Source organism: Poecile atricapillus, chromosome Z (genome assembly GCF_030490865.1).
Source record: "Poecile atricapillus isolate bPoeAtr1 chromosome Z, bPoeAtr1.hap1, whole genome shotgun sequence".
In the NCBI taxonomy this organism is placed as follows: Eukaryota; Metazoa; Chordata; class Aves; order Passeriformes; family Paridae; genus Poecile; species Poecile atricapillus.
This window is the reverse complement of record NC_081289.1, coordinates 20,595,209-20,622,739: the sequence shown is the minus strand read 5'-3', so window position 1 is coordinate 20,622,739 and position 27,531 is coordinate 20,595,209. Positions and strand designations below refer to the sequence as shown.

General features: G+C 45.3%; 1 protein-coding gene across 1 annotated transcript; it reads left to right on the top strand.

Moving 5' to 3' along the window:
- The first annotated feature begins 975 nt into the window (after window positions 1-975).
- Window positions 976-27,531, top strand: LOC131573497 (V-type proton ATPase 116 kDa subunit a 4-like). The gene is made up of 21 exons (XM_058827502.1): window positions 976-1,158; window positions 3,002-3,207; window positions 3,676-3,754; window positions 4,556-4,650; window positions 5,676-5,801; window positions 6,158-6,252; window positions 6,977-7,103; window positions 7,708-7,790; window positions 12,298-12,391; window positions 12,976-13,188; window positions 13,467-13,617; window positions 14,355-14,494; window positions 14,792-14,949; window positions 15,397-15,490; window positions 17,937-18,055; window positions 19,014-19,230; window positions 20,785-20,892; window positions 22,798-22,932; window positions 23,874-23,991; window positions 25,007-25,178; window positions 26,109-27,531. Exons 2-21 carry the CDS (start codon window positions 3,091-3,093, stop codon window positions 26,200-26,202), a joined length of 2,535 nt encoding a protein of 844 aa, XP_058683485.1. The 5' UTR covers window positions 976-1,158; window positions 3,002-3,090; the 3' UTR covers window positions 26,203-27,531.

Sequence of the window (27,531 nt, the reverse complement as noted above, 5' to 3'; positions counted from 1 at the left end):
AAGTTTCCTTCTATTTCCGATTTTTTGACTTTACGTCACTATTCCTTACACTGCATGCTTCACTTGTTGTTAGGGGATCTCCAGTCTTCTTTTGGTGGTCTTTGGATGAAGGTTTTCACTCATCCCCGCTGTCCTCTGGATGGCCTCACAGGTTTGCATGTGCATACTAAGCGTTGTGTTATGTAAGTCTACTAATTAATCCTATATTTAATGAATTTTAGGCCCATTGCCTAAAGTTGTCCCAACTTTGTCCATCTCAAGGTCGATTTCCTCTCGGGACATCACTTACCTCTAAAGCACATCCTGTACCTCAATTATAGTATGTAACATCTCTAAAGAGGTACATCTGCCTTGTAACACTGATTCTCTTGATTGCTGCTAATAAAAACTTTCCAAATAGTTACAATTTAGTCAGCACGAATCAATTCCGTTTATTACACCGTGAAACCCTGCCTCATCAGCGGGAGATAAGCCTTTGGTTTTATGAGGGGCCAAACTCCTCTCTGGAGCCCTTGTTTTAGCGGCTGAAGTGGCAGAGAATCTATACAGCCCCTTTCCCCCCGATATTTGTTATGTCAAGGGGTGGGAATCAAGTTCCCTGTCAGCGCTGCCCCTGCTCAGCAGAGCCCCTGCCCTCCCAGCCCTCTCGCTGCTCTTTCGCTCTGCCCCTGCGCCAGGAAAATCATTAATCTCCCATTGTTTCCCTGTGCTTCCCAGACTGCCTTCAGCGAGGAAAATCCGCTGAGGAACCGCCAGGAGTTGTTTCCACCTGCCCGGCGCTGAGCCGAGCCTCCATCCGGAGCTCGCACATGCGGCTGGGCACACGGCTGGTGCCTCGGGTGCCCGGGGGTGGTGACAGCCAGCTTGTCCCCTCTGTTGTCAGTCCCAACAAGCCGCCTGCTGCCACAACACCGCGCACGGCGGCGGTGACCGAGCCACAAAGGGTTCGGTCCCATCCGCCCGGGGGCTGTTCTGGGACGGAAAGGCTTTCCCTCCGCTGGTCCAGACCAGTTCTCACCTTAAAAGCAAAGGTTTGCCGTGTCCCGTGTGGCAAGGGCCATCGTGCGCTGCTGTCCCTGCCACCTGCGGAGGGAGGGACGCCGGGGGACGCCGGTCGGTGGCCGGGAGAGGCCGGGGAAAGGAGCGCGGTGCTCGCAGGTAAAGCCCGGTGACACCTCCTGAGCCCTCTGGCCGGCGGCTCCCAGCGCCGGGACCCGCCCGAGGCCGGCCCGGTTTAACCCGCTCCCATGGGAAACGACAGGCATTTCTCAATTCGCTTTTTCTGCCAAAGACAAAGCTGGGGGCGAGGGAGAGTAGGGACGGGCGGGTGGGGGGTGATGCTGGCAGAAGTATCGGTGGCCAGCAGGTGCTTTTGGACAAGCCTCCTGCGTCTGCAGGAATAGCTGAGGGGTGAAAGCTCTGCCTTCCTTGGAGTAGGTATTTCTGTCATTCCAAAGCAATAGGAAAGTGAGCTTTTGGAGTTTTACCTCACAAATTACCAAGGAAGAGTAGAACCCTGACTTTGGATGGTTTGAAGCAGCTTAATTAAGATACTTGTAAATATTTTATTTGAGTTTTGTTCTATTACTTCTAAGGATTTAGCACTTTTTTGATGGAAGCTAACTGCAGGTTCAGAAATACGAACTGCTTTAGATTATAGTTTCTTCACACTTTTCAGTCTAAAGAAATTAGGATTGGACACTTTGATGATCTTTTAAACTTTTTGATTCACCTGCTGCAGATTTACTTTCATGAGTAGTGAGTATCTTGCAGCTTTTGTCTTTTTTTCCTGTGAAAAATACAGTTTGCTGAAAAATGTCCAACCAAATTTAAAATGTATGTACTTAATCCATTTAAGCTGGCACATGATATTTTCCTTAAACAAGCTATTAGTTATTATATATTGTATTTTTAGCATTTTAAATTTTTGAGTGAATGGGTACAGAGAATAGGAGAAGGAAAATTCCCAGGACATTTGAGCAAATACAGACCTGTGACTATCATGCTCCTGTTAAACAAGCCTTTAATATCTTGTGAAATGCTTCTCTTATATTAAAGATTAATCTTTTGGATGTTATAAGGAGAATTCATAGGATCCACAATGTATAAAAAAATACTGAAAGACAAGGGTCATAGAGACAGAGGGGGTTAAACACAATTGACTTGCTACCCTTGTCAACAAGAAGTGAGGTTATTAAAGGATTTTGTTTTACTATTTATAAAGCACAGGCTTGCTACCGAATTAAATGCATGCAAGAAGTGTATCTACTTGCATGTTTTTCTCTGGAAAAAGATAATTATGGTGTTTGTGCATGCTGATCAGTTAATTTTGTGTGAGAACAACTAAAGACAATTTCTATATTCAGGTTATTCAAAGTAAATAATAATAAGCATAGAGATGACAGGAAATTTTGTGCAATGCATGTTATTTCATGTATCTCATTTTGAAAACAGTCCCTTATACATTATGGGGAGAAAATTCTTTTGAAAACCTGAAGTTTGTTTTCATTTAAAGAAAAGAGTCTGCTCTTCTCCCCACGCCCATGTAACATGCTCCAGATGGGTTTGCAATGTTCACACTATCAATGAAAGTGATAAAAAAACAGTCAGGCCTCTTTCACTTTAATTGCAAGGTAAAATTATTTGGGTTTGTTTTGTTGGCGGTTTTTTTGTATGTTTGTTTTTTGTCTGTGTGCTTAAGGCAAAGACAAATCTAGTTCTTTCCAATCACAGCATCCAAAACCAAAATACAGAGCCTGAGTGCAGTGGTGTGAAGTGCTTAGGTCCAGCAGAGGACAGGGCAGGGTGTTTGCTCATTTGTCACAGGAGACTGGTGACCCTCTTTCCCTGTGGCACACACATACTTCAGCATCTATGAATGAAGCCTCATGTGGGTTCAAGGAGGCTCTTAGAAGGTGAAGAAACCCTTTTGGAGGACGTGATGGGTAGCACTGGGTTATCTTCCAACACTTTCACTCAGTGACCTCCAATGTTCCTGCAGAGTTTGGCTCCTTCCTGCCTGGGCAAGGAAGAAGGTGCTGCTACCACAAGGACTCCCAGGGCCTTCCAGGTCAGAGAAGAACGGGCAAGATGGTCTCTGTCTTCCGGAGCGAGGAGATGAGCCTGAGGCAGCTCTTCCTGCAGGTGGAGGCTGCCTACTGCTGCGTGGCTGAGCTCGGGGAGCTGGGGCTGGTCCAGTTCAGAGATGTGAGTAGTGCCTGGCTGGCATGCTGAGCTGTTGGAGATGTGCCCCAGGGTGTGCTTGTCCTTCCCTCCAAGCTCCTGGGGAAAGATGCACCTGTAGGGAGGCCAAAAAGTCCATAGTGAGAGCGGGGCTGCTCTGAAACCCAAACATCGTGCCGAGACTTCACCCACCCCTGAGTCCCCATCCAGTGCTCTGCATGGCCTCTGCACAGCCTGAGAACAATCCTTTGCATCGCCAGGACACAGGAAGTGTCTCCATGAAGGCCCCTGTGTGACTCCTGCTGTCACAGCCAGGTTGTGTGGAAGGCCACCAGGTCCCAGGCCATGAGGCATTGTCCTGCCAGCAGGACCCTCTCAGACACACTGGTGTTGGCCATCTGCACCAAAGGCACTCGTTCTCCGCTGATGTTAAAAATGAGCACAGCACTATGCAGCCTTCAGCCCCAGGCTTGTTTTCCCTCCTGTTTTTAGCTGAATGTGAATGTCAACAGCTTCCAGAGAAAGTTTGTGAATGAAGTGAGAAGGTGCGAATCCTTGGAGAGAATCCTGCGTAAGTAAACGCTTGTCAAATGCAATCGGCTTCCTGCCAACTGGTGGTGTGGGATTTATTTCTTTAAGTGCTCTCACACTGGGGAGCAGAATTAGTGACAAAATGGTGATGTTTTCATCTGAGCCCCTGGAAATGTTTTCCATGCGTCAGCTAATTACCACTTCACCCCATATGGGCAATAAATTGTTGCCCCTGTTTTGAAAATGGTTAACTGAACTGAAAGGAGGTTAATTAGCATTTATAAAATCACGAGATAAATCTGGGGCTGGGCAGGAGGCTGGTCCAGATAACCTGGCTCTTACACCAGTGCACCAGTTCTTGGCATGCACTTCTTGTGGCCAAGGGCTTCAGCCTTGGGATAAATCCTTGAAACCCAAGCAGCAGAGCTTGTGATTCCCACTGTCCTGTGGATGTGTGTCCTGGGAGCTCTGCACTCTCCCCACCACTGTAGCCATGGTTGCAGCACTTGGCACTGGTGGGAAAGCAGTGGAACCCGAGCTTTCTGCATGCCTTATTCATTGCCCCAGATAAAGGGGGCCACTTGTGCCAGGGCTGAGGGCTGCCCACAGGGGAGTGGGTACCGTGACTTCAGAAGAAACAGCATCTCCACTGAGAAAGGGGGCTGGGGGTGTTCATTCCTTGGTGGCTGTGTATATGCACTGGGGTGATGGCCCTTGTATATCACTTAATCTTGTCACACCTCCACGGGATGCCTTGGCCCTGGCTGAGCAACAAGCTGGTGACCAGGATGATGCAGCAGGAATGATTCTATGTTGACACTGCTGTGCCCTCTCCTTGCAGGCTTTCTGGAAAATGAGATGGAAGAGAATGTTGAGATAGTCCAAGGAGAAAAGTACCCAGAGACCCCCCTACCTCGGGAAATGATTGATATGGAGGTACAGAACTTGGAGTGGAGCCAGGGGAGAGAAGGGCTGTGCAGCAGGTTGTCTGTGTAATGTGCTCGGTAGAGCCCTCCCTGCAAGGAGGAATCTGGTGCCTGAGGCTGGCACAACTCTCCCTGCCCAGGGAGGGGCTCCCCAAGTTGCTGCCTCAGCACTTGGGTTGAGGCCGGTCCTGTTGCATATTCCTAAAGGAGCCCAGGCTTTTTACCATCCCCTGTGAAACATCCCTCTGGTCCCACATATTAATGAAAAATATTGCTTTCACAGAATGTCCCCATCATCCTATGGGAGAGAATAAGAAGGGTTTGGTGTTTTACCAAGAGACCTGATGTTAGAACCCACTTCACTGCATAAAAAACCCATGACTGCCTGTCCTGCTGGGTTGTGATACTGGGGCCTGACACAAATACTTGGGTCTCGCTTTTGGATGTGCAAGGGATGCTTTATTCTAGCCCAGCTGGAAGAGCAGTTTACTGACAGGGTAATTTTAAAATGCTGCGTATGTAGGTGACCAGAAAGGAAAATCAGGCTTTCCAAGGGCTTCAGCTTCACAAGCAATTTGGTTTCCTGGTATGTTCCTGGTCTCATGTCGTCACCTAATTTTTGGCCTATAGCTAAGGAACCTAAACTAATGTAGATTTCTTTTGTAGTCAGTAAGCTGACAGCCAGTCAGCCTGGGGTGTGAGATGTCTTGAGGAACCACAGAGGTACCCAGGCAGGCTGAGACACCTACACCACACACACACACCTACTTGCCTGTGCTTGGGTCAGGGGCATCAGAACTTCAATGCCAGAAGAGGACAACACACCCATCAGGGATTGTTTGCAATGGAAAAATGATGCATTTGCATTGATGAATATCTTCCTACAAAAAGTGTTTATCTAAGTGTTTATTGAACGCTTCTGTATTCTCCCTTGGAAAAAAAAATAAAAATTGTTTTTCGAGATTTGGTATCAGCTTGGGAAAGAGCCATTGATCTGCTTCAGGGTTTTTCTGGATGTTCTTGGACCCTAAACAGACAGTACTGGAGAAACTTGAAGCTGAGCTGCTGGAAGCCAACCAGAACCAGCAAACACTGAAGCAGAACTTCCTTGAGTTGACAGAGCTCAAACATCTGCTGAAGAAAACCCAGGACTTCTTTGAGGTGAGAGGCTCTTCCAACAGAGGTTCTTAAAAATACTTGCACTTTCATTTGGTATATGTTGCTTTTAGAGGTCTTTACCACAAGCCATTATGAAGTTTGCAAAAACACCTCAGTCACTTTGGAGTCTGCATTGCTCCGTGAGTCAGTGGGGCTCAAAACCTTAGCTCACAGATCTCTTTGAAAATACCATTTATACTTTTCCATTGCTAATATATAGCTTACTTTTATTGGTTTTGCTTCCATCTGAATCTCTGTGGAAAGCTACCTTTGGGGAAAAATCATTAAGAGAAAAAATGTGAAAATAGTTTTCAAACTGGCAATGCTGAAGAGCGTTTTTTAAAACTCGTGTTTTCCAGGCAGAAACCAATCTGCCAGATGACTTCTTCAGTGAAGACACATCTGGATTGCTGGAGCTGAGAAGCACTCCTGCTGCTGCAGCTGCCAAGCTGGGGTGTGTATTGGTGATGGCCTTCCCACTTGTGCTGCATTGCTGTGGCACTGGCACAGCTTCCTTCATCTTAGCAGAGAGTGCTCACCAGCCTCCTCTGCACAGCTGTTTCATGAAGATAAGAGAGTGAATATCCTCAGAAATTATCATCAAAACTCTGGTCAGGTTATGGGTCAGTGGGACAAATAGACTTCTACTTCCAGACCACCAATTCCAGTGATCCTTCAGTAGGTATTGACTGAAAATTATTATCTTAAGACATCTCACCCATGACTTCTTGGCTCAGGCATCTGGCTACCAGCTTGGTCCTTATGGATGGATGTCCAACCACAGAAAAAAACATGGTATTGCAGTCTGATGCTTTCTCAGAAAAGGAAAACAGGAGAATAAAGATAAACCACCACTTCAAAATTTCCACCTTCTGCCTGTACCATTCAGGCACTCTCGTTTGTGTGACTTTAGACATCTCTCCATTCTTGCATCTCTAGCCAGAATTGTCTCTTCACCTGCTGATCTAGGAAAGTTTTCTTTAAAGAAAGAACAATAGGATAAAGCCAGTAGATTGAGATGAAAGCCAGGCTTGAGCAGGGAAGGTTTTCCTAGGAGTGCCTGCAGCAGCAGCAGAGTCCTGGCTAGCACAGACTAGAAAACAAGGGCTCCTGTGTGCTACAGGTCCTAAAAGGCACAGAATGGGCTTGTAATTTATTTATCTTGTAACTCTGCTCAGATTCACAGCAGGGGTAATAAAGAGGGAAAGGATGATCCCCTTTGAGCGTTTGCTGTGGCGAGCCTGCAGGGGAAACATCTACCTGAGATACACAGAAATGGACACCCCCATGGAGGACCCTGTGACAGTAGGTACCAACCTGGCTTGCTTTCCTCTGCCCTGTGTGGGTGCTTGTGACCTGCAGACAGAAAACTGGCGAGCTGGGCTGTGCTGCAGCACTGGCTGCCTCTCCAGAGCTCGGTGTCTGAGGGCAGACACCCTCAGGGGTGAGATGAGAGAGGGGAAAGGTGGGATGGTTTGAGGATGGGAGATGTTTATTTGACTTTGCTTTCCCCATTTGTTACTGTTGAGGTGGTTTCCTTTTCCCGCCTGTCAAGAGGCACAGGAAGCCTCACAGGGCAGCTGTAATACAGGGACCACCATGGAAGTGGACTGTGGTTGTGCCCACCTGGAGTTAGCCATGGAGGGTCAATTCCCCTTCGTGTCTCTGGGGTGAGCCCCATGCCCCAGTGGAACTCTGTCCCTTCTGCTCCACATCGCTCCTTCCCCCATAACCCAGAGCTGCTGCCCATGCCTGTTTCCTGAAAGAGCACGTGGGGAAAACACTGCTGGTGGGAATCTGGGGATGGGGGATAAAGGCAACCAGTGGAGAGGCTGCAAAAAAAAAAGGTACCAGCTTTTCTGCACTGGACCAGGGGTGTGTTAAATTCTGCTTGAATTGTGTGTTGCAGAGAGAAGAGGTGAAGAAGAATGTGTTCATTATCTTCTACCAAGGAGAGCAGCTTAAACTAAAAATCAAGAAGATTTGTGATGGGTAAGGCAGGCCTGTGGGCAAGTCACAAAGACTCCCATAGAGGTGGTTACTGGCAGTCTAGGCTGGCTGAATTTGGAACTAGATACCAGATCTCCAGCTCTCCAGCTGTCAGCTCTGCAACCAACCTCCCTTCCACTCCTCAGCTCTGCTGCTCCTAGTCATGAAAGACATCCATCACCTTGGCACTTGGAACTTGAGATCCTACATTTTCCAAAGTGGCATACAGCTCTTGAGAGCTTTAGTTGCTAGGTTTTTAACTTGGGGCATCTAAAAGGGGACTGTTTTTAAAAACACTCAGCACTCTTCCCCTGAAAATCAGGGGCCCTAACTTGAGGACCAAAAACATGGTAATCCTCAACTTGCTCTCAAACCTTTCTGCATTTCTTCATAAAAAGATGGTGCTGTAGTTTATTCAACCCTTTCTCCAAGGTCTTTGAGCAAAATCTGTGTAATCAGAGACAGAGCTCAGGAGAGAAATGAAAGCTTCATACAACCTGACTTGTTTCCACCCTGTTAAGCATCGTGAAAAGATAATTCAGGTTGAATATTTTGTTACTCTTTCACAACACTGATGACCAGTGATCTTTGTTTCAGTGAAAATCAGATTTGATGAGAGGATCTGTCTGCTGTCACCAAACCCATTTCAGGTATAGCCCCTCAGCCGGGCAGGACAAGCCAAGAGCCTGAAGGGAGAGGCTGAGGAATTGCTCTTCCCTGACATCTGCACTCAGGGCAGGTCTTTCCTTACATCCTGCCTTTAATCAGAATAAAAGCAGGTAGATCTTTCATCCAGCTGGGATGACTGACTTCAGTCCCAAGAAGTGACAGAACCCTGGGGTCTGTTAGTAGTTCCTGCATTGGAATGGTGCCCTCCAAGATACCTTCCATGAGTTGTGGAGGGAAATGCCCATCCAGAGAGAAGTTCAGCCCTCCTGGGGTGGGCATATGTCTATAAAGCAGTCATGGACATGAGGGAAGGCTCCAAGCTCTCAGTCATTGATTTCTGATCCTGAAGCTCAGACATCCAGGGAGTTCTGCCATAGCCATTGTGCAGGATCAGTCTGTTGCTGCCAGTGGTCTTTGAGTTTTCAGCAACCCTTTTTCTCTTTCTGGATTACAACTTCCTGCATATAATAGAATCATAGAACAGCTTGGGTTGGAAGGAACATTAAAAATCATTTAATTTCAACTCCCCTGCCATAGTCAGGGACATCTTCCAGGAGACCAGTTTGCTCAATGCCCCATCCAACCTGGCCATGCCCTTGTAAAACATCCATCTCCAGCTTTCTTGTAGGCCTCTAGGTACCGGAAGGCTGTGTGAAAAGCTCTCCTTGGAGCCTTTCCTTCTCCAGGCGGAACAACCCCAATTTTATCAACCTTTCCTCATAGCAGAAGTGCTTCATCTCTCTGATCATCTTTATGGCCCTCCTTTGGGCTTGCTTCACCAGGCCCATGTCCCTCTTATGTCTCATTTCTTTGCTTGCATTTTAAAAGCTGTTCAGAACCCTTCTCCCCTTCAGCATGGGCAGTTGCTGGTGGTGAATGTTTCCCACTGGACTTTCCCCTGTGCCGATGGCCTTGCGAGTCAGCAGGTCATACATTTAGAACTGGCTGGGGTTGCCCATGGAGTGCTGGAAGTCCTTCATTTTGAATGTATTTTTTTTTTCCCCTGCAGCATTTAAAATTCCTTCCAGTCAAATTTTTTTTCTGGGATGAGAGTGGAAGGACAAGCGATGCAATGCCTATCAACGTATTCATTGTTGATTGACACCAAAATCACCCAAACCATAGGCACAATCTTCTGCATCTAGGGGTCAGGCAGTGCTGGAAATATGAGCAGATCCCTGCAGGAAGGTTGTGATGTGCAAAGTTTCTAGGAGCTAGTGTTGCAGATGTGTGTGGTGGTAGGTTTGTTGAAAGGAACTTAGGCTGGTTTCTCTCAGTCTCTCTTCTCTCTTTGTCTCTTCTCTTTCCTTGTAACCGAAGGAAAATGCACCTACCAAAGACAAATCCACAGAACACTCTTTGCAGTGCTAATGAAGTCATCTTTTATGCTCCTTCCTACTTTCAAATTTTTTGGTTGCTAATATGCCCATATACATGGACGTTTTCCTGTGTGGCAGATTTCTAGATGTATTAATCCTCTGACACTCCTTTTGTGCTCTGTGGGCCATCAGCCACCCCTGGTACCCAGACCAAGACACCTTAGTCTAGTCCACCTCTAAGGCAAGGTTGACTATACCTAAAGCAGATGGCAGTGTCATTCCAGCCCCAGCAGGATATTTCTGCTTAGCACTAAGTCATCATTCATGACAAGTAAATATCCTGCAAAAATCATGGGACTGGTCTAAGCCAGCCTCCTGCAAGGCAGGCTAAGATTTGTTTGCAGAGCTGTGTGCCTCAGGTTACACTTGTAGTCCCTGCTTGACTCTAATTGGTAACATTAGCCTGCCAATTTCATGAGCATTAAGTCCATGCACAAATTTATTAGTGAAAGGTGTAGAGGGAGCAGGAAGGAGGAAAACGTAAGAATTTTTCTTTTCCTTCTTTTCTTGCGGCTGCCTCAGTACTAATGTGAATACTAAACTGGGTTTATCAATGTAAGGATTCCCTGCTGAATTCTCCTGGAGCTTTCAGAGATGTCTGTGCCATTAGGGCAAAGCTGATACTCAGTATGCAAAATGGCTGTTAAAAGATCAAAGCAGCACTGCTGCAATAACGTTACTGGGAATGGGGGAACTGTACAGCATGGAGGAATAAGCTTTCAAGTTTGATTAAAAATCCTTATTAAAGATGAACTAAGAGCTGTGAAGAATAAGAAGATGGAAATAATTAGGTAGGGTGAATAACCTTTGGAAATGAATACCAGGTGTTGAGTGAGGAGAAATTCAATCCTGGAAAGGGAAGTTTAGCTGGGGACCACGTGCTGTCATTACACAGAGCTCTGGGCTGATCTCTAGGAAATTGCAGCATGTTTTGCTCAATTTGCAACTGTCCTCACTTATATGTGTGCTGGAACTGATTTTTGGAGCAGGTGGTGAAATATCCTGCACTCAGACAAAGCCAGAATATCATGCTTATCTGTACACAAAGCCTGCACATTTTTGTCTTTTAAGCAGAGATAGATCCCTATGACCCCGTTACATCTTTTAATTCATCTCATATGCAGAAAGACAGCATTTTAGCAGCCCTAACTCAGTGTATCCATGACAGGATGGTGGAAATGTGTTGCCTTAGGTCAGGGGCAGGAGATACCTGCTCTGCAAAGAGGAGGGATCTCTTCCTGCAGATCCGATGGGCAGTATCAAAGTGGCAGGAGTGGCACATGCACTAGATATCATTGAACAAGCCAAGCAAGAGAAAAAAGAGGGATGTCTGCTGTTTTAGTTACTGCAGCACCTCAGCTCAGTTCAGGCTTGCAGGGAGAGAGCAGCAGCAGTGGCTGTAAGGTCCTGGGGGGAGCTCCTTGTGCTGGCTGTTGTGCACAAAGAGTCCTCTGGGACTTGCTTTGCAGGCAGGACAGGTAGCTGCACACTTCTCAGAGAGGCATGCATTTCTAATTGTCTGTGCTGGGATTGTGTAGTGGCTGTACAACACTGCAGTGTGCTCTTGTGGGAACACCTTTACTCCAGAGTGACCTGCAGCTGGGCTAGAGAAGGTCAAGTTGTGTGCTACAGCTGAAGCAGTAACTGCATGGAGCTAAGATTTTCACTCACGTTAGAATCCTACATTGGTCATACCACACTAAACAAATCCCCTAAATCTTCCAAGCAGAACCTTGGGAGTAAGCTTATAAAAGCTTTTTCTATGCTGGTTTTTCTAAGCTGATGTAACAGATACCACTCTCAGGTGTTTAAAACCCTTCACCTATCCTTCCCTTGCTCCCAAGCTGTGTAGCCAAACAAGTAGACCAGAGGCAGGCAGCCATTCTCCTATTTTATCCTGGAAATGTAGTCCTTTTGTTTGTTTGTCTTTACGGGGTTATTTACTTATGCAGCCTGCCTGCACAAAGGGAGTTTGCTTGCAGTGCAGCAGTAGCTCAGCTGAAGCCTTCTCCCAGTGCCTGCAGGAGAGCAGTGCAGAGACAGGGATATGGTATTTTCCCAGCCTCGGTGCAAGAGGGACATCTGTTGGCTGCTGTGTTAGCAGGGCTGCCTTTGCCAGGATGGGCTTTTGTTGAGTCTTCTCGAAAGTCAAGCAGCTTGTGGACAGAAGGGAGGTCCCTATGTGTTAGTGCTGACCTCTGTATGACATCAGATCCTCTGTATCACCTAAGACAAGGAGGGTTTTTCTGCTAGAAAAGGCGAAGGGATCCCTATTCTCACCGAGGGATAAAGGTAGCTACTTGCACCTTTCTGCGAGACCAAGTTGACTTCGTGGTACATAAGACTATCCTGCTGGGTCAGGAATGAAGTCCAGTTTTTCTGCCTTTGAGCTGAGAAGAGTAGAGAGGAAGAAAACTCAGTCAAATAACAGCTGTTTCTCAACTCTCTCTTACTGAGGCTAGATTTCGTGCCACAGTCTATCCTTGTCCAGAGTCTGCCACCGAGCGCCGAGAAATGCTTGATGGAGTCAACACAAGGATCGAGGATTTAAACACAGTAAGTGGAATTGGCTTTACTGAGGACTAAACCCTACAAGTGGGACCTGCCCAGATATTTGTCCTGCCTGAAGCCATGCTGCAGACCACGCAGGCTGTCTTCCCAACACCTTGTCTTGTTATCTCCATCGTTCACTTACACAGCAGCACTGTGGTGGCCACGTGATGCATGGAGTCCCAAGACCATGAACTGTGGTTCTGCTCTTGGGTGTGACATGCCCCAAGTTTGTGGCACAGAGCTGCCTGCAGGAGATGGCAGCTTGGGAGTATGTGGTGAGATATGGCCAGTCTGTAAGCAGCTGAGTAGGGAGCCAATCCCACAGCTCAGCAGCTCCCAGTGGTCTCCTCTACGCTTAGAGTGACTCAGGACTATGCAGGGACAGTCCTTGGTGAGCAGCTCTGTGCACCTGGTCTCGAGTGATCCTGTGTCCACACCTGCACATGCTGCTCTCCAGGATACCCCATGCATTCACACAAACAGCTCCTCTTCATCAACCCTCTTCCCCCTGCCCTCTCCAATTAACTGAGCAGATCATGCCCCCCGTGCTTCCCTATCCTGAGTGGTGCCCTGTGTTGTGCTTACAGGTGATAACACAAACTGAGTCCCACCGCCATCGGCTGCTGCATGAGGCAGCAGCCAACTTGTGGTCCTGGGGTATCAAGGTGAAGAAAATCAAGGCCATCTACCACATCCTGAATTGCTGTAACATCGATGTCACCCAGCAGTGTGTCATTGCAGAGATCTGGTTCCCAGTGGCTGACGCTGACCGGATAAAAAAAGCTCTCCATCAAGGAATGGTAAGAGAGCAACATTTTGGGTCCTTGAAGCTCTCACCTGCACTGAATTGTTTACATGTTGAGCATATGTTCAGACAGGTCTGTTACTGTAATATGGGGCTCCCTTTTCTGTTTTAAGTTGAAGTTCTCCCATTGTAGTTTGACCTTTCATCTTTTGACGGAGCTTAAGGTCAACATTAAATGTTAGCAGGTTTGTGACAGACCTCTGAGCCAGAAGTGGTGTTGTGGGGCCAGTTCTTCTATCCACTCTGTGTCTGTCCTTGTCACTGGGTTTTCAGGAACGCAGTGGCTCCACGATTGCCCCCATCCTCACTGCCATACACACCAGGATGGCACCACCCACCTTCAACAGGACCAACAAGTTCACAGCTGGATTTCAGAACATCGTGGATGCATATGGCGTGGGCAACTACAGGGAGATGAACCCAGGTGGGAAACACTCAGCTCAACTTATGCATCTGGTTTGCATGAGCCAAAGTGTTTGAGCTCTCTCACTATCCTAAAAAACATATTTGCTGCTGATTGAGAAATCTGAGCCATATTGGAGTTGTTTGGTGCATAGGCATGGATTTTCTCAGGCAAATAATTTGGCTGCTGGTCTTCAGTAAATGATTGTGATGGAAATAAGGAACTATACAAATACAGGATGGAGAACAAATGTTGAGGTAGCTGTTCTGAGGAAAAGAACCAGACTCCTAAGGAAAATGTAAATTGAGCTCACTGTGTTCAGGCAAACAAGGCCAAAAGCAACTGAGAAAATTTTGAAACAATGGTAGAGACTCTCAGACAAACCACTGAGAATTAATAGAAACCTAGAAATGGGGGCCTGTGTGAAAGGATGAGATTAACTCAGATTGTTGAGGCTGAGCTGGTTGAGAAACAAGATAATAACCTTTAAATACATTTTTTGTGTTACAAAACAGAATGCAGTTGTCTATACATGATGTTTATTATGGTAAGACAACAAACAAAGGATAAAACTTCAAGGAAGATACAGGTCACACAATTGAACATTCTTTGTGATGGTAAAGCTAGTTCTGCACTAGATCTGACTGCCTGCTTTGAGGGCAGTACCTGTAAGGAACAGCCTGATGGGGTAGAGTGCTTCTTTGATGAGCCCTTTTTGTTTAGAGGGAGCTGAGTTTCTTGACCTTTCCCTCCTGCAGCTCCCTACACTATCATTACCTTCCCCTTCTTGTTTGCGGTGATGTTTGGGGACTGTGGCCATGGTGCTGTCATGCTGGGCTTCGCACTCTGGATGGTCATTAATGAGAAGAGCCTTCTGGCCCAGAAAAGCACTAATGAGGTGAGTACCAGGGCACTGGTACGCCCTATCAGCATGGGGAAAGGCTCATCAGCCCCCTCTGATAAAGGGGACATCCAGCCTCCCAAAGGCTGTGTGGAGATGGCTCAAAGACACCCGTGAGGCAGAGGTTTGACAATTCTACCTACTTATAAACAGAGAGCCTAAGAGACCCAACATTTTCTATGAATAATTGTATATATACAAATTAGTACAATCAAGTCTACTTGTTGGTTGAGGCCCACAATTGATGGACCTACAGGTACTACAGGTCACTGGCACTGCCTTCTCCCCCTGCAGATCTGGAACACCTTTTTCAGCGGGCGCTACCTGATCCTGCTCATGGGCATTTTCTCCATGTACACTGGCTTCATCTACAATGACTGCTTCTCCAAATCGTTCAACTTCTTTGGTTCTTCCTGGCATATCATCCCCATGTTTAAAAATAACACTTGGAAGTAAGTGCTAAATGTAAGAGGGAAGTAAAAACACACCAAATGGAGCATGTAGTCTTGGAAAGAGAGACTGCCTGTGTGGGGAAGGGAAGGACTCCCTGCTGTGGATGCAGTCATGAATGAATCAGAGGTTTTGTCTGACACACACAGATGAACTCACTATTGAAATGGAAATGTAGAGTCCCCGGGAACACGCCTGTTTGTTCAGGCACTGATGTGCATAAAAATCTGCAGGTGTCCAGGACTGATGCACAGAGAATTACCAGTGTGAGGGAGGCTGCCATTGTGTGGGGCCCATTTACATGCACACAAGTGCAGGATAACAGGTCACAGAAAGGCTGGGTCAGCCACAGATATCCTGTGGTAGTCCTCAGCACACCTCACATAAATATACCGTGGGCTTCAATGGAGAGATTAAGCTGCAAAGGTAATTTCCCTTTCCTCTTGTAGTAAGGATGTGCTTCTAGACAACACAGTGCTGCAGTTGGATCCAGCAGTCCCAGGAGTCTACTCTGGAAATCCATATCCATTTGGAATAGATCCGGTAATTAAACTAAATTTCTCTAAGATAATTTGTATTTCAATCCTGTTTCTACATATCAGGTACATCAGTAGTTCCCTATACTCTCTCCTGAAGCTGTGCTTTTCACTTCTTGCTCTTTGTTCCTTACACAGTTGTTGTGGTTTAGCCCCAGCCAGCAGCCAAGCCCCATGCAGCCCCGTGCTCACTCCCCCACCAGTGGGATCAGGGAGAGAATTGGAAGGGTGAAAGCTGGAAAACTCGTGGGTGGAGTTATAGACAGTTTAACAGGGAAAGCAAAAGCTGTGCACACAAGCAAAGTAAAGAATCAAGTCATCTCTTCCCATGAGCAGGCAGGAGTTGAGCCTTCTCCAGGAGAACAGGGGCCTATCACATCCAAGGATGACTTGGGAAGACAAATGCCATCACTCCAAACATCCCCTGCTCTTCCTCCCTGCACTCTGTACACTGAGCATGATGTCATATGGTCTGGAATGTTCCTTTGGTCAGTTTGGGTCACCTGTCCTGGCTGTGTCTCCTCCCAGCCTCCTGTGCACCCCCAGGTTCCTCACCGGCCTCATGAAAAACAGCAAAAGCTTTGGCTCTGTGTTAGCCCTGCTCAGCAACAGCAAAAACATCTCTACACCATCAACCCTGTGTTCAGCACAAATCCAAAATACAGCCCCATACCAGCCACTAGGAAGAAAAATATCTCTAACCCAGGCAAAATCAGCACATTCCACCCCTTATTCCATACTATTTACATTGTGCTCAGGTTCCACACTATTCAACACAACTTTATTAAGCACCATTTACTCTCCCATTCATCAGTCCTTCTGATGCTTTCCTTTAGCAATTAATATATTGCTGGTTCTGCACAGACAGCAGCAATATGTTAAGTAGGAAGAAAGTTTGATTTTCCTGGAGAGTGGTCTTGTGCTGCAGTCTCTTTTCCACCACACATCTGCTGGACTCTGTTTCCTTACTTGAGTACTTGACCCATTCCAGAGATACCTCGCCAGTTTGAAGGCAAACTTTCAAATTTCTTGCAATCTGTTTGTTGCATGGAATGTAAACTAAATGCCAGTATATATAAACTTAGCCACATTTTCTTCTATGTGTCCTATTTCCCTTTTTCTTGTTCTGTCTTTAGCATGTATTGAAATGTACTTTTTAGCATCAAGCTTTCCTGTTTTAATCTTCATATTAGCCAAATAACCCCTATCCCTGCTGGTTGCACTCTCATTTCAATTGGTCACCCAAAGAAACTCTGTCCTCCCCTTGTTTTCAGAGACATGGACCTTGTAGTCCCTTTTTTTATAAACTCAGCTTGAAAGCTCTGCCCAGGATGTGGGCAGTCTGGTTCAGAAAATCACTTCAGAAGCAGCTGAGTTTTCTGCATGTTGCCCTGATACATCGCTAATTTAGGTTGACCTAGACTACCTCTTCCAGCCTGGCTTCTCCCTGTTTAAGAGTGTAAAGTCTTGTCTGGGAGGGAAGAATGGCTGAACAAGTGCTGACAGGAAAGAGGTGGACTGGAAGCACCAGCCCCTGCCTGACCCTCTCTGAGGAGATAATCTGTGTCATCTGCCCTGATGGCTCTTTGCATTTTGCAAATCTTGCTGGGATGACTGAGGTGTATCAGACTTTATGGAAAAAAAGTCACCCTGAAATGAGGAAGCTAGGCAGTCTCTTTGGTATCCAAAGAGGCAAAGCACGTCAAACATGCAGAAGTGAATGTTTCACCCTCCAAATAATCCTGTCTTCCTCCTTTCTCTTCAGGTATTGTAGTCAGTGTTTGAAAAGGGATGTCTACTTACTGTCTCTGAGGACAGAAGACTTTGGGGTCTAGGAAGTTTGAGAATAAAGGAGAAGAAACCTTGAAGCTCTGTAACATAAAAAAGGCAGGACTGAGAAGGGATGTATGTCCTAGCATAACTAAAAAGGTAGTGCAGAGGGGCAGGCAATAAGCTGATCTCCATGGCCAAAGAGTTGGAAAGAGTTTTTTCTGTTCAAAGAAAAAGTTTGAAAATGCTCTGTCCTCAGTAGTTCTCTGGTGAGGGTGGAGCTAATTTTGGTTGCAGCAGGAGGGATTTTCTCATGCCTTTCCACTTTTGCTAAAGAAGATGACTCAGCCTAAGGACAGGAAATGACACAGAAAAGATTTAGGTTCTGCTACCAGCCTTTGCAGTGGTTTCTGGAGGACTGAAGCAAAGCCATAGGATCATTTTAAATCCTTGTTATTTCCTTTGTTTAACAAAGTCTAATACTTTATACATTTTAGATGAATACTTTGGCAGAGGGAAAAGTAATAAAAGGAACATCTAGATTTCCATGCCTTGCTACCCTCTTACTAGAACTGGTAGGAGTAAATTGATGGTGTGAAAGCAACAACTTCCACAAACCTTTTATTGATCAAACAGCTGCAAATCTTGTTCTTCTCTCTCTCTCCCTGTTTCTTTACCCAAAGATCTGGAATGTTGCATCGAACAAGCTGACTTTCCTGAACTCCTACAAAATGAAGATGTCGGTTGTCATAGGGATTGTGCACATGATTTTTGGGGTGATACTCAGTCTCTTCAACCACATGTAAGTTAATTTCACCAAGCCTGTTGCTGCAGCAGCACACAAGTCCTCATCACTAAACCGGTGTCCTTCATTCAGAGAAAGCCCCATATTTTGGACTGATGACTTGACCTATCCCTGGTGTGAGTAGAAATGTCTTGTACACTGACTGACTCACACAATGGTTGATACAGTGCTAAGTCCAAAGCACAGCCATAACATTGCTGTATTTTCTTCAATAAACTCTCTTTTTAGATTACTGCCTTTTTTTTTCCCCTCAATTTATTCTCAATTCTGAAGAAATATTGAAGGACACTAAATTAAAAAGATGTAGCACCTCCCACTTTCGATAACTTTTCTCTTGAAAGACAAGCTCTTTTGGCCTAAACCAAAACACACTGAAATCTTGCAGAGTGTGTGCATGTGCATTTCACCTAGCTTAGCAGCCCTTGGTCAGGATTTGTGGGTGTGCTTCTCTCTATCTCTGCCTCTGTGTTTTGCAACAACAAATATAAAATGGTGATAGAGTGCAGGGGCTGACACTGTCGTGTTGAGAGGCTCTCCAAAGCTGCAATGTGTGTAGTGACCTTCAAGGACAGAGAGTGTTTCAGAGGACCCTACAGGATTGATACTACACCTTTCTCAGCATATAATGCTCAACTTTGTGAATATGACATTTTTTGAAAATTGGATAATTATTAATTGAAAATAAAACCCTTTTATTTCAGAGTAATAATCTTTTGGGGTGCTGAGACTGGCAGGTCAAGTACAAAAATCTGAAGATAATCAGTATAACAGAGCTTTTGTATTTAAACAATGGTTTTCATTGATAAAGCCTGTAATTATGGACTTCTTTCTTGGCTAGTGGTAGTTGTAAATTTATTAGGTTATTTTCCAAAAACTAAGTACTGCCAGACTTGGGTGTAAACTTGTATTAATATCTAGTGTATTAACTGTAGTTTCCTTTCTTGATTCTTTTCAGCTACTTCAGGAAATACATAAACATCATCCTTCAGTTCATTCCAGAGATGATTTTTATTATCTCTCTTTTTGGCTACCTGGTCTTCATGATTATTTTCAAATGGTGTCATTTTGATGTCCATTCATCCCAGAGTGCACCAAGCATCCTCATCCACTTTATCAACATGTTTCTGTTCAATTATAGTGACACTTCAAATGCTCCATTGTATCTGCATCAGGTATGGATCAAGCAGCCTGTGGTTTTGTGTTTGCAGTGGGTGTTGTGGAGAGTGGGCATAAAGATACAGGCTCAGAAGTTCAATCACAAGTGTCAGTCACAGAAATGAAGTTTATTCTTCTGATATTTGTGTTGGCCTTGTCAACAGGGAGGAGAGAGCAGCTATCAGTCAGTGATGCAGAGGAAATCTCTTTGCTAGTGTTGTTCTTACAAGAATAATGATGCAATTGCAGATACTACTGGGGGAAAAAATCAAAGTGTGAATAGAGATACAAAGCTGTATTGCAGGCATGCTGTCCTGCAGTCTGGTCACAATGCTAGAGACATCTCCCTTTCTTGATAAGTTCCTATTTCATCTTTGGAAAACTTTAATACTTTATATTTTCACTTAAAGTGGAAGTAGCTAGAGGATTTTCTGGCAGCTTTTTGTCAGAAATAACTCCTCTTGGGAGTTCACTTTAAAAAAAATAAAAAGCAAGCAAAAAAATCTCCCCTAAGAGAAAACTTGTTTTAAAGTCATCTCTATTTATATTCTCAGAACATGGATATTTTTTTTTTTCCTTTCTTTCTTTGATTGATTTTACGTCAGCAGCATCAATGAAGAAATCTGCAAGCAAGTGCTGCATCCAGCCACATGTGTGCACCCACATTTACACAGTTGCATACTGGGCACTCCGACATGAGCTCAGTTTTAGGGAAAGCTGGTGAGTCAGAGTTAGTAGACAGCCCTGATCAGCTCCAAGTAGCTGTGTTAAGGATTCAGGGGAGTTTGGAAAAACACAGCCTTGCCAACCTTCAAAGGTCTTTAGGTAACATTGTGCTTTGTAACAACCCAAAGCTTTCCCAAGGTGGCAATTTTTTCTCATATTCCTATCCCCCTGCCCCACCAGGAACAGAATGTGCTATCTGCCTGGGTAGTCTGAATGAAAATATTGTATGAGCCCAATCATAAGGTGATCAGACTTCTGAACCAGCTTTGAAAAAATGCAGAAGTTGTGGTTTAAGGTTTCCTTTGTTTGTTTTGTTGTTTTCTGGAAGTACAGACAGTTATGTCAGGACAGCAATAGGGGTGCCATACTGCAATGTAAGCACACCTTATATTGTGGGGACAATCTGTTACCAAGCCTAAGCTGTGGGGGTTCAATTCCTCCTGGAACTGCAGATGTGGAGTAAATCCAGGGCAAGACTCGGGTGACTTGGCTCTTACTGCAGCCTTTCTACACTGATCAGAGCAAGGCAGACTGACTGACTCACACAGAGTTAGGACATTCACTTGGCACACTGAGCAGCCAGGTTCAAGTCAATAGCATGGGATTTTGGTAAATTAACCCTTTTCAGTATGAAAGCCTTTCATCTCCAGGTCTCCAACCATCTCTAGCTGAACACGCTTTTCTCACAAGCAGAGGATGCACAGCCAAATACAATAAATACAACAGGGAGTTGTATTTGTTATATTAGAAAAAATTACCATTATGTAGACTCAGATTTCTAAACCATAAACATGTTGGCTAAAGGCAGTAAAGAAACATTTTGCTCTTGTTGTTTTGTCTTTTAGAAAGAAGTGCAGAGTTTCTTGGTCATATTTGCTCTGATTGCTATTCCCTGGATGCTCCTAATTAAACCTTTCATCCTCAGAGCCAACCACCAGAAAGCGCAGCGCATGGTAAGGGATGTGGATCAGTTAGGGGGTGATTCAGTACAGCAAAGAAAAAGCTGGGGAGACAGACCCCAAAAACTCTTTGCAGAGATGTAATTCTGTGTTTCTCTGACCTCAGGCTTTCTCTGACCATTTCAAAGTCATAGGCCCAGGACATGTGTATGGACATGTCTAAACTATCTAAACTAGAATCAGAGAATGGCTAAATTTGGCAGGGATCACTGGAGGTCATCTGGTCCAAACTCCCTGCTCAAACTGGGTCCCCTAGAGCTTGTTACTCAGGTTTGTGTCCAGACAGCTTTTGAGTATCTCCAGTGAAGGAAGGAAACATTTCCCTGGAAGCAGGAGCTTTGCTGGCAAGGGCGGACCCTATTTGTTAAGCTGACACCAAGCTCTTTCACCTGTTGTACCCAAAATCAAAGAAGATTCAATGAAGATTGAAGTGCTGGTAAAGTCAATTCAGGGAAAATACCTCATACAAATGTCAGTCCACAATCTCCACAAACCATTAGTTTGCTGCTCTGTAGAAATGGGGCATCTGTGAAAGTCCTGGCCCTGGAGAGAGCAACAGTGCTTGAAGGAGAGGCTTGATTTAAAAGCTGTTGCATGCTTTTTAGTAGTTCTTTCTTCCTTAAGTGATTGCCTTCACATTAACAGAGCCCTCCTTCCCATGGGCTCTGTGGTTTGCCTACAGCTTCTCAACACACAACTGCAGCAGCTGCAGTTTCCCAGCTGATCATTAATTCTCTCCTTTATTACACTAACAGGACTTTACTTGTCAGTCAAGATTTACTTCTCTTTATAGTCACAGTTAGTGCCTGGAGTACCTTTTATCGGGCACAGATGTTTCCATCTGAAGAAGGAGATGCTGGTTTTGCTGCTTGACCTTTTCCAACCCAGTCACTTCTGACCTATAATTGAAAGACATGTCCCTGGGAGACCTTTTCAGCCCTTCCTCTGCTCTGTAATTTCTTCTTTCATTCTTCTGGAATTTGGATGAAGGCTTGACATGGCTGGCTCCATCTCCTGCTTTTATGCCAGGAACATCTGACAGGTTTCACCCACCTCCTGTTGTGCCCCCATATTTCTGTTCCTAATTTTCATATGTTAGCTGTCTGATCATATCCTACATTCCCCCAGATTTATATGTTTGCAGCAAAGTCTGTTTTCTATGCTGACATTCAGGTTAAGCAAAGATAAAGCAGGTGTGACAATCATTACTGCTGAAATAGGAAACAATATGTTGTCAGGAGACTTTTCCCATGAAACCTCCTGGAGGCTATAAAGGGTGACAAGGCAGAGCCTGACAGAAGCCATGAGGTCTCTATTTGGTTATGCTGTATAATAGGACCATTAGATCAGGTTGTTCAGGCCTCTAGAAAAGTCCTGTAAATAATAATTGCAGAGAGGTTGCCATGAGGTTTTTGTCAATTTAAAATGAGTCAAGAGCTTTGAATTTTATTTCTGCCAATTTCCAAGAACTGTGTGACCTTCATCAAGTCATATGATCCTCCCAGGTTTTGTTGCTATTTCACTTGACACTAATTCCTTTGATTTGCACCCATCTAATTGGGATCACCAGCTTTAAAGGTAACTCAGTTTACTCATTTGGTGATAAAAGTGATGGATCTTCTCATGGTGGGAAGAAAGAGTGCCTTGTGACACTAGAAACTAGCTACAAAATAGTTGGAATCACTGGAATATGCTCTAGGATGGAAAATATTTAGGTAATATTAGCCATTTGGTGGGAATATTCAATTTCTGTGGTCCATGATGACTACTGCTGAAACTTTTAGTTTTCATGATATAATCCTCCATCTGTTACCCATCATGAGGTTATTGAGGGAATTCTGTGCCATGGACTTCTTCATTTTGGTATCAACCAAACATGCTGCATTTTGTTTCTGAAAGATCCATTCTCAAGCCATCTCAGGAAACTCAGGAGGTGAAAATGAGGCAGATGTCCCAGAGACTAATCACTCCAAGAAAGCTTCCCAGGGAGACCACAGTGGTGGCCATGAAGGACACGAGGGTGATGATGAAGAGGTAAGAAAATTTGGACAGAAAATTGATCAGACAAACACAACAGTAGAAGACACAAAGTCAAGCAGAAGACTTTTGCAGAGTTGTCAGCCCTTCTTTCTAAAAAGATATCAACACACGCTGTTGTAACAGTTTGTGTTTCCAAACAGAGTAGGGTTTGAACTTCCATTGAATTAATTCCTCTAATTTTTTTCCTTTGTTTTTCCCTGGTGGTGGCAGGCATTCTTGCAAACCTAAAGCTTCTGTTTCCTCAGGGGTGGATGTTTCATTTCCACATTGCACCCAGAGAAGGTCAACCCTTTACCAAGAGTCAGTGAGCTTTCCTACCTCGAAATTGCGAAGGAGCATTTAAAGCTGGCAGACAAAATTGTTGACTAGGGAGAGAATCCCTCCTTTGGCAGATATTGTCAAAAGCTTCTACATTAGGAAGCAACACAGGAAAAAGTGACAAAAATATTTGTAGCACTTGGGAGTATCAACAATGTTGAGTGTGGATATGGCTGGCTGTTCCCAGTCACAGGGAATCTTCACAGATTTGCTTATTCATTATCATGAGATACAGTTATTCAGTGATATCTCCCAAAATGTGTATGCCCATAGGCAGATAGTCTGAAAGCCCCTATTATACATAAGAATTTCTGTCTCTATAAGAAATCACAGTCTGGCAGCAACTGGATTGACATTTAAGGATTTTAAATTGTAAGAGTGGAACATGAGCTGTTCCCCAAACATTTAGTTTTCACTGGAATTGTATTTCTTCAGCGAGAATGTGTGGGAAGATCATACAGAACTGGCACTTTTCAGAGCAGTCTCTTTTCCTGGGTTGTGCTGCTGAGGACATACCAAGAAAAGGAGTACGAAGAGCCTTTGGTGGAGTGTTGCTGTTAGCCAGAAAGCCCTGAAGTGAGAACTAGTAAAACTTTCTTGGTTTTGTGTTCTTTCAGTTCAATTTTGGAGACATATTTGTCCACCAAGCTATCCACACCATTGAATACTGCCTTGGCTGCATCTCCAACACAGCCTCCTACCTGCGACTCTGGGCGCTGAGTTTGGCCCATGCACGTGAGTGATTGTCCCCTTTCAGTCTCCTCATGCTGGACATGGCTTCTGCTGGTGTTTGATTATTCCTGCAAATTTCTTCATGAAATCCAAATTTCTACTTGTGGACATTTATGTGTCAGGACGTTTTTCTTCTGGTTAGATCACTCCAAGTGTTTCATGGTGGGCATCTCAGTTTTCAGAGGTGATCCCTGACAGCTCTAATTACATTCACTGGCTGGGGCCCCTTTCCTGTGCTGCTCTGTAGGCACCCCTCTGGAATAGTCCTCATGGTGTGTGGCATGGTGAGAGGCGCAGCCCACTTGTGTAGTCCAGTCCAAGGAGGTGAAGACAGCATGGGAGCCATAGCTGCTTTTCCCAAGAAGCTCTTGTTATAGCCTTAGGGTATGCAGATGAATGCCAAAATTAATTGAGACAGTTCTTTCCATTTTGTTCAGCTAAAAAGAAAGAAAAGGTCTGGCTCAAGAGCTTCTGGAATTTGTCATTTTCACTGGGATTCTTACCAGAAACGTTCAGTGGAACATCACATTCCATGAGAAATATTTCATTTCAATGAAATACCTTTCAATGTCTTTTGTCTTGATTTCTGTTAAAAATAGATGCTCAAATACTAGAAATTGCCTCAGGCTGGAACTTAGATTTTCAATGCTTCTAGTTTTCCTGAAATGTTTTTTATTAATATTGCTGTAATGCCTCTGGCTAGGAATTGCACCTGCCCCAAAGAATTGTGCACACAAAAAAAGGAAAACAGAAAGAGGGGGGCTATGGTGTGGTGTGCCATGGATTGACAGGTGCAAGCTGTACTTCTTGTCACAGAATTGAGCTTAGTAGGAGTTGGGTGAAAGCTGATACACATTAGCTTTACATGAAGAACAGACCTAAAGAAAATAAAGCAACTAAAAAACTTAAGGGCATACATGTTCTACAAACTGGGAAAAATGGGTGAGCTGGCAGACTGCATGCTGTGTCTGTCCATAGCTACTGCTCAGCACTGTTTTCCCTTTATTTCCTCCTGCAGAGCTGTCAGAGGTCCTTTGGACCATGGTGATGCACAACGGGCTCAGCAGCAGCGGCTGGGCAGGGCTCATCGCCATCTTCATCATCTTCGCAGCATTTGCAGTGCTGACAGTAGCCATCCTGCTGGTCATGGAGGGGCTCTCAGCCTTCCTACACGCCTTGCGCCTGCACTGGTACGTGGAGAGGTCCTCTGGAGCTTTTCCAGATCAGTCTTTGGGAAAGAACAGGCTGTGGGAACAGGTGGGCACAGTGTTAGACGTGCTGTGCCAGTGCATTGGACCATTAGTTGCCTTTGGCAAATGAAGTGAGGGAGACTCTTCCAAAGGGAGCTGAGAGATCCCTGCTCTGACCCGCTCCCTGGAGCAACCTGCTTGTCTTCCTGCACGTGTGGTGGTGATCAGCATGTGAGGCAAATGGCAGGCTGCAGGTCTGTCCCAGGAAAAATGCAGAGCCACTGAGACCCCTTTGAGCTGCATGACAAGGCACAAAGGCAGCACAGCCACACCACTGGCTGTGGATCCCACCCAAGGATCTTACAAGACAGCTGCCAAGGGCAGCTTGCATCATCAGCCCAAGGTGAGCTTCAGCCTGCTTAGGCTTCGTGGCAAACCAGTTCCAAGTTAGCCATGTCGGCCTTGACTGATCATCAGTCCTCAGCTAGGGACCTGAGCCCCAGGCTGTGGTCTTTTTCACTGAGTAATGTCCCAGCACAAGTCATAAACACTGCCAAGGCAAACCATGGTGTTGCTGCTGCTGGGCATTGTGCAGGGAGGAGGAGGTGTCTGTCTCCCACCGGTGTGCAACCAGCAGGTGGTTATCCCAGCTCTCAGAGCTGCTAGAGGCAGGCTGCCAGGCAAGGTTCTGCTGACTGGCCTCATGATGAGCATTTCCAGTCTGGCTTGATGGAAAGTCAGAGCTGATGTGTGCCACGTTGCTCCCTGGGCTGCCTGTGTCTCACTGCTGGTCCCATAAACGGCCTAAATTTGCAGCTTAGAGTACATCTTGTGGCCTCCCTTTTCCCATGGGTGCCATGTGTCAGTCTCTTGGCTGGCTGTAAGTCCTGCCTTCAGGCAACACTGATGCCTCCCTCTGCTCCTCCCTAGGGTGGAATTTCAGAACAAGTTCTACGTGGGAGCTGGGTACAAATTTTCTCCGTTCTCCTTCAGTCACATCATCAATGGCACTGCAGAAGAGTAAAACCAGTGCATCACTGCTTCCCTCCTCAGACCAGGCTCTGCTTCCTTGTGGTGGCTCACTCTACAGAGTAGGGTACATGGGATGAAAGAGAATGGGACATGACCCTTGAAAGAAGAGCTGTAGATGAATATGTCCTAGCTACACTCCAATATACTGCTGTATCAGCCAAGAGCTGACCTGTATCGGCTGGGCTGGCTGGACCCTTGGCTGAGACTCCACTGATGTCTGCCAAGTACCTGGTCCTCAGCATTTGATGGGGTCAGCTGCCTACTGCGTGGTTGAAAAGAGGAGATGCAGTTTTGGAATTAAATTGGTTATTAACAATCGACTCACATGCATTTTGCTCCATTTGCTGCCTTTTCATAGTGGTATGTTTCCTTCCAAGGAAAATATGTTTTGTCTGTGGTTGATCACATGATGTGATTAAGTCCCTTATAAGATTTCAGCCCTTCATTTAGCACACAATGCAAACCATCTCAAAGACATATCGTATTGCAGGCTTGCAATTTTCTACATGCTCTACTAAAATATCCCACTTTTTCATCTGATTTGCTCCAGGGCTTGACAGCACTGGATTATAGAAATGTACACACATCATCACTTAACAAAAGTGTTAGTTTTGTGCTGTGTAAACAAAAGTTTCCACATTGGCAGCCATTTTATTTATCTCTATTGACTTGTTTGTCACTGAAGACTCAAGACGACTCCCCTTGTGCTGTATTTTTCAAGATGTTAAAGCAGATTGTGTAGAAATGCTAATACCTAATGATCAGAAAGAAAAGTGGAATCAAAACAGTTGGCATGAATTTGAAGTACTGATGTACTGTGATCTTCTGAAATATTCATGAATTACTAATCCTTCAAACTGAATAGTGTTAATCATAACAGGCTATGTTTTTTTAAACCCTGAACTATGTAAAGAAAACAGAGTACACCAAGGGATTTGGAGTGGAGAGTGCTCCCTTCCAAGGGGTGTGACTGAACAAGCCCTTATTTTCAAAACTCACTGCCGTGATATCCAGCTCCACCAAAAATCCCACGTGGGAGTGTTCCCAGCAGGACACACAGTGTTATAGTCATCACAGGTTATGTTTCTGCAGTAGTCAGGCTTGAGAGTCTCCTCCAGCTACAGTGACAGGGGAGAAAATACAGCCCCAAGCCAAGCAGTTGTCCCAGTTTGTCCCTTGTGGCCTCAAGAAGCCATACTGGTGTTGGGCAGCAGTGACAACGAGGCTTTTTCAACAGCTTGGGTTGGGAGCAGCAGCTGCAGCTGAGAAAGGTGGGCACAGGAGCGTGTCCATGACCCGTGTGTGGCCCCAGGTCACCAGT

Coding starts and splice junctions, on each gene's coding strand:
- LOC131573497 (XM_058827502.1), top strand. CDS start 3,091: ATGGTCTCTGTCTTCCGGAGCGAGGAGATGAGCCTGAGGCAGCTCTTC. Junction 3,755..4,555: donor ATCCTTGGAGAGAATCCTGC/GTAAGTAAACGC, acceptor CTCTCCTTGCAG/GCTTTCTGGAAAATGAGATG. Junction 5,802..6,157: donor AAACCCAGGACTTCTTTGAG/GTGAGAGGCTCT, acceptor CGTGTTTTCCAG/GCAGAAACCAATCTGCCAGA.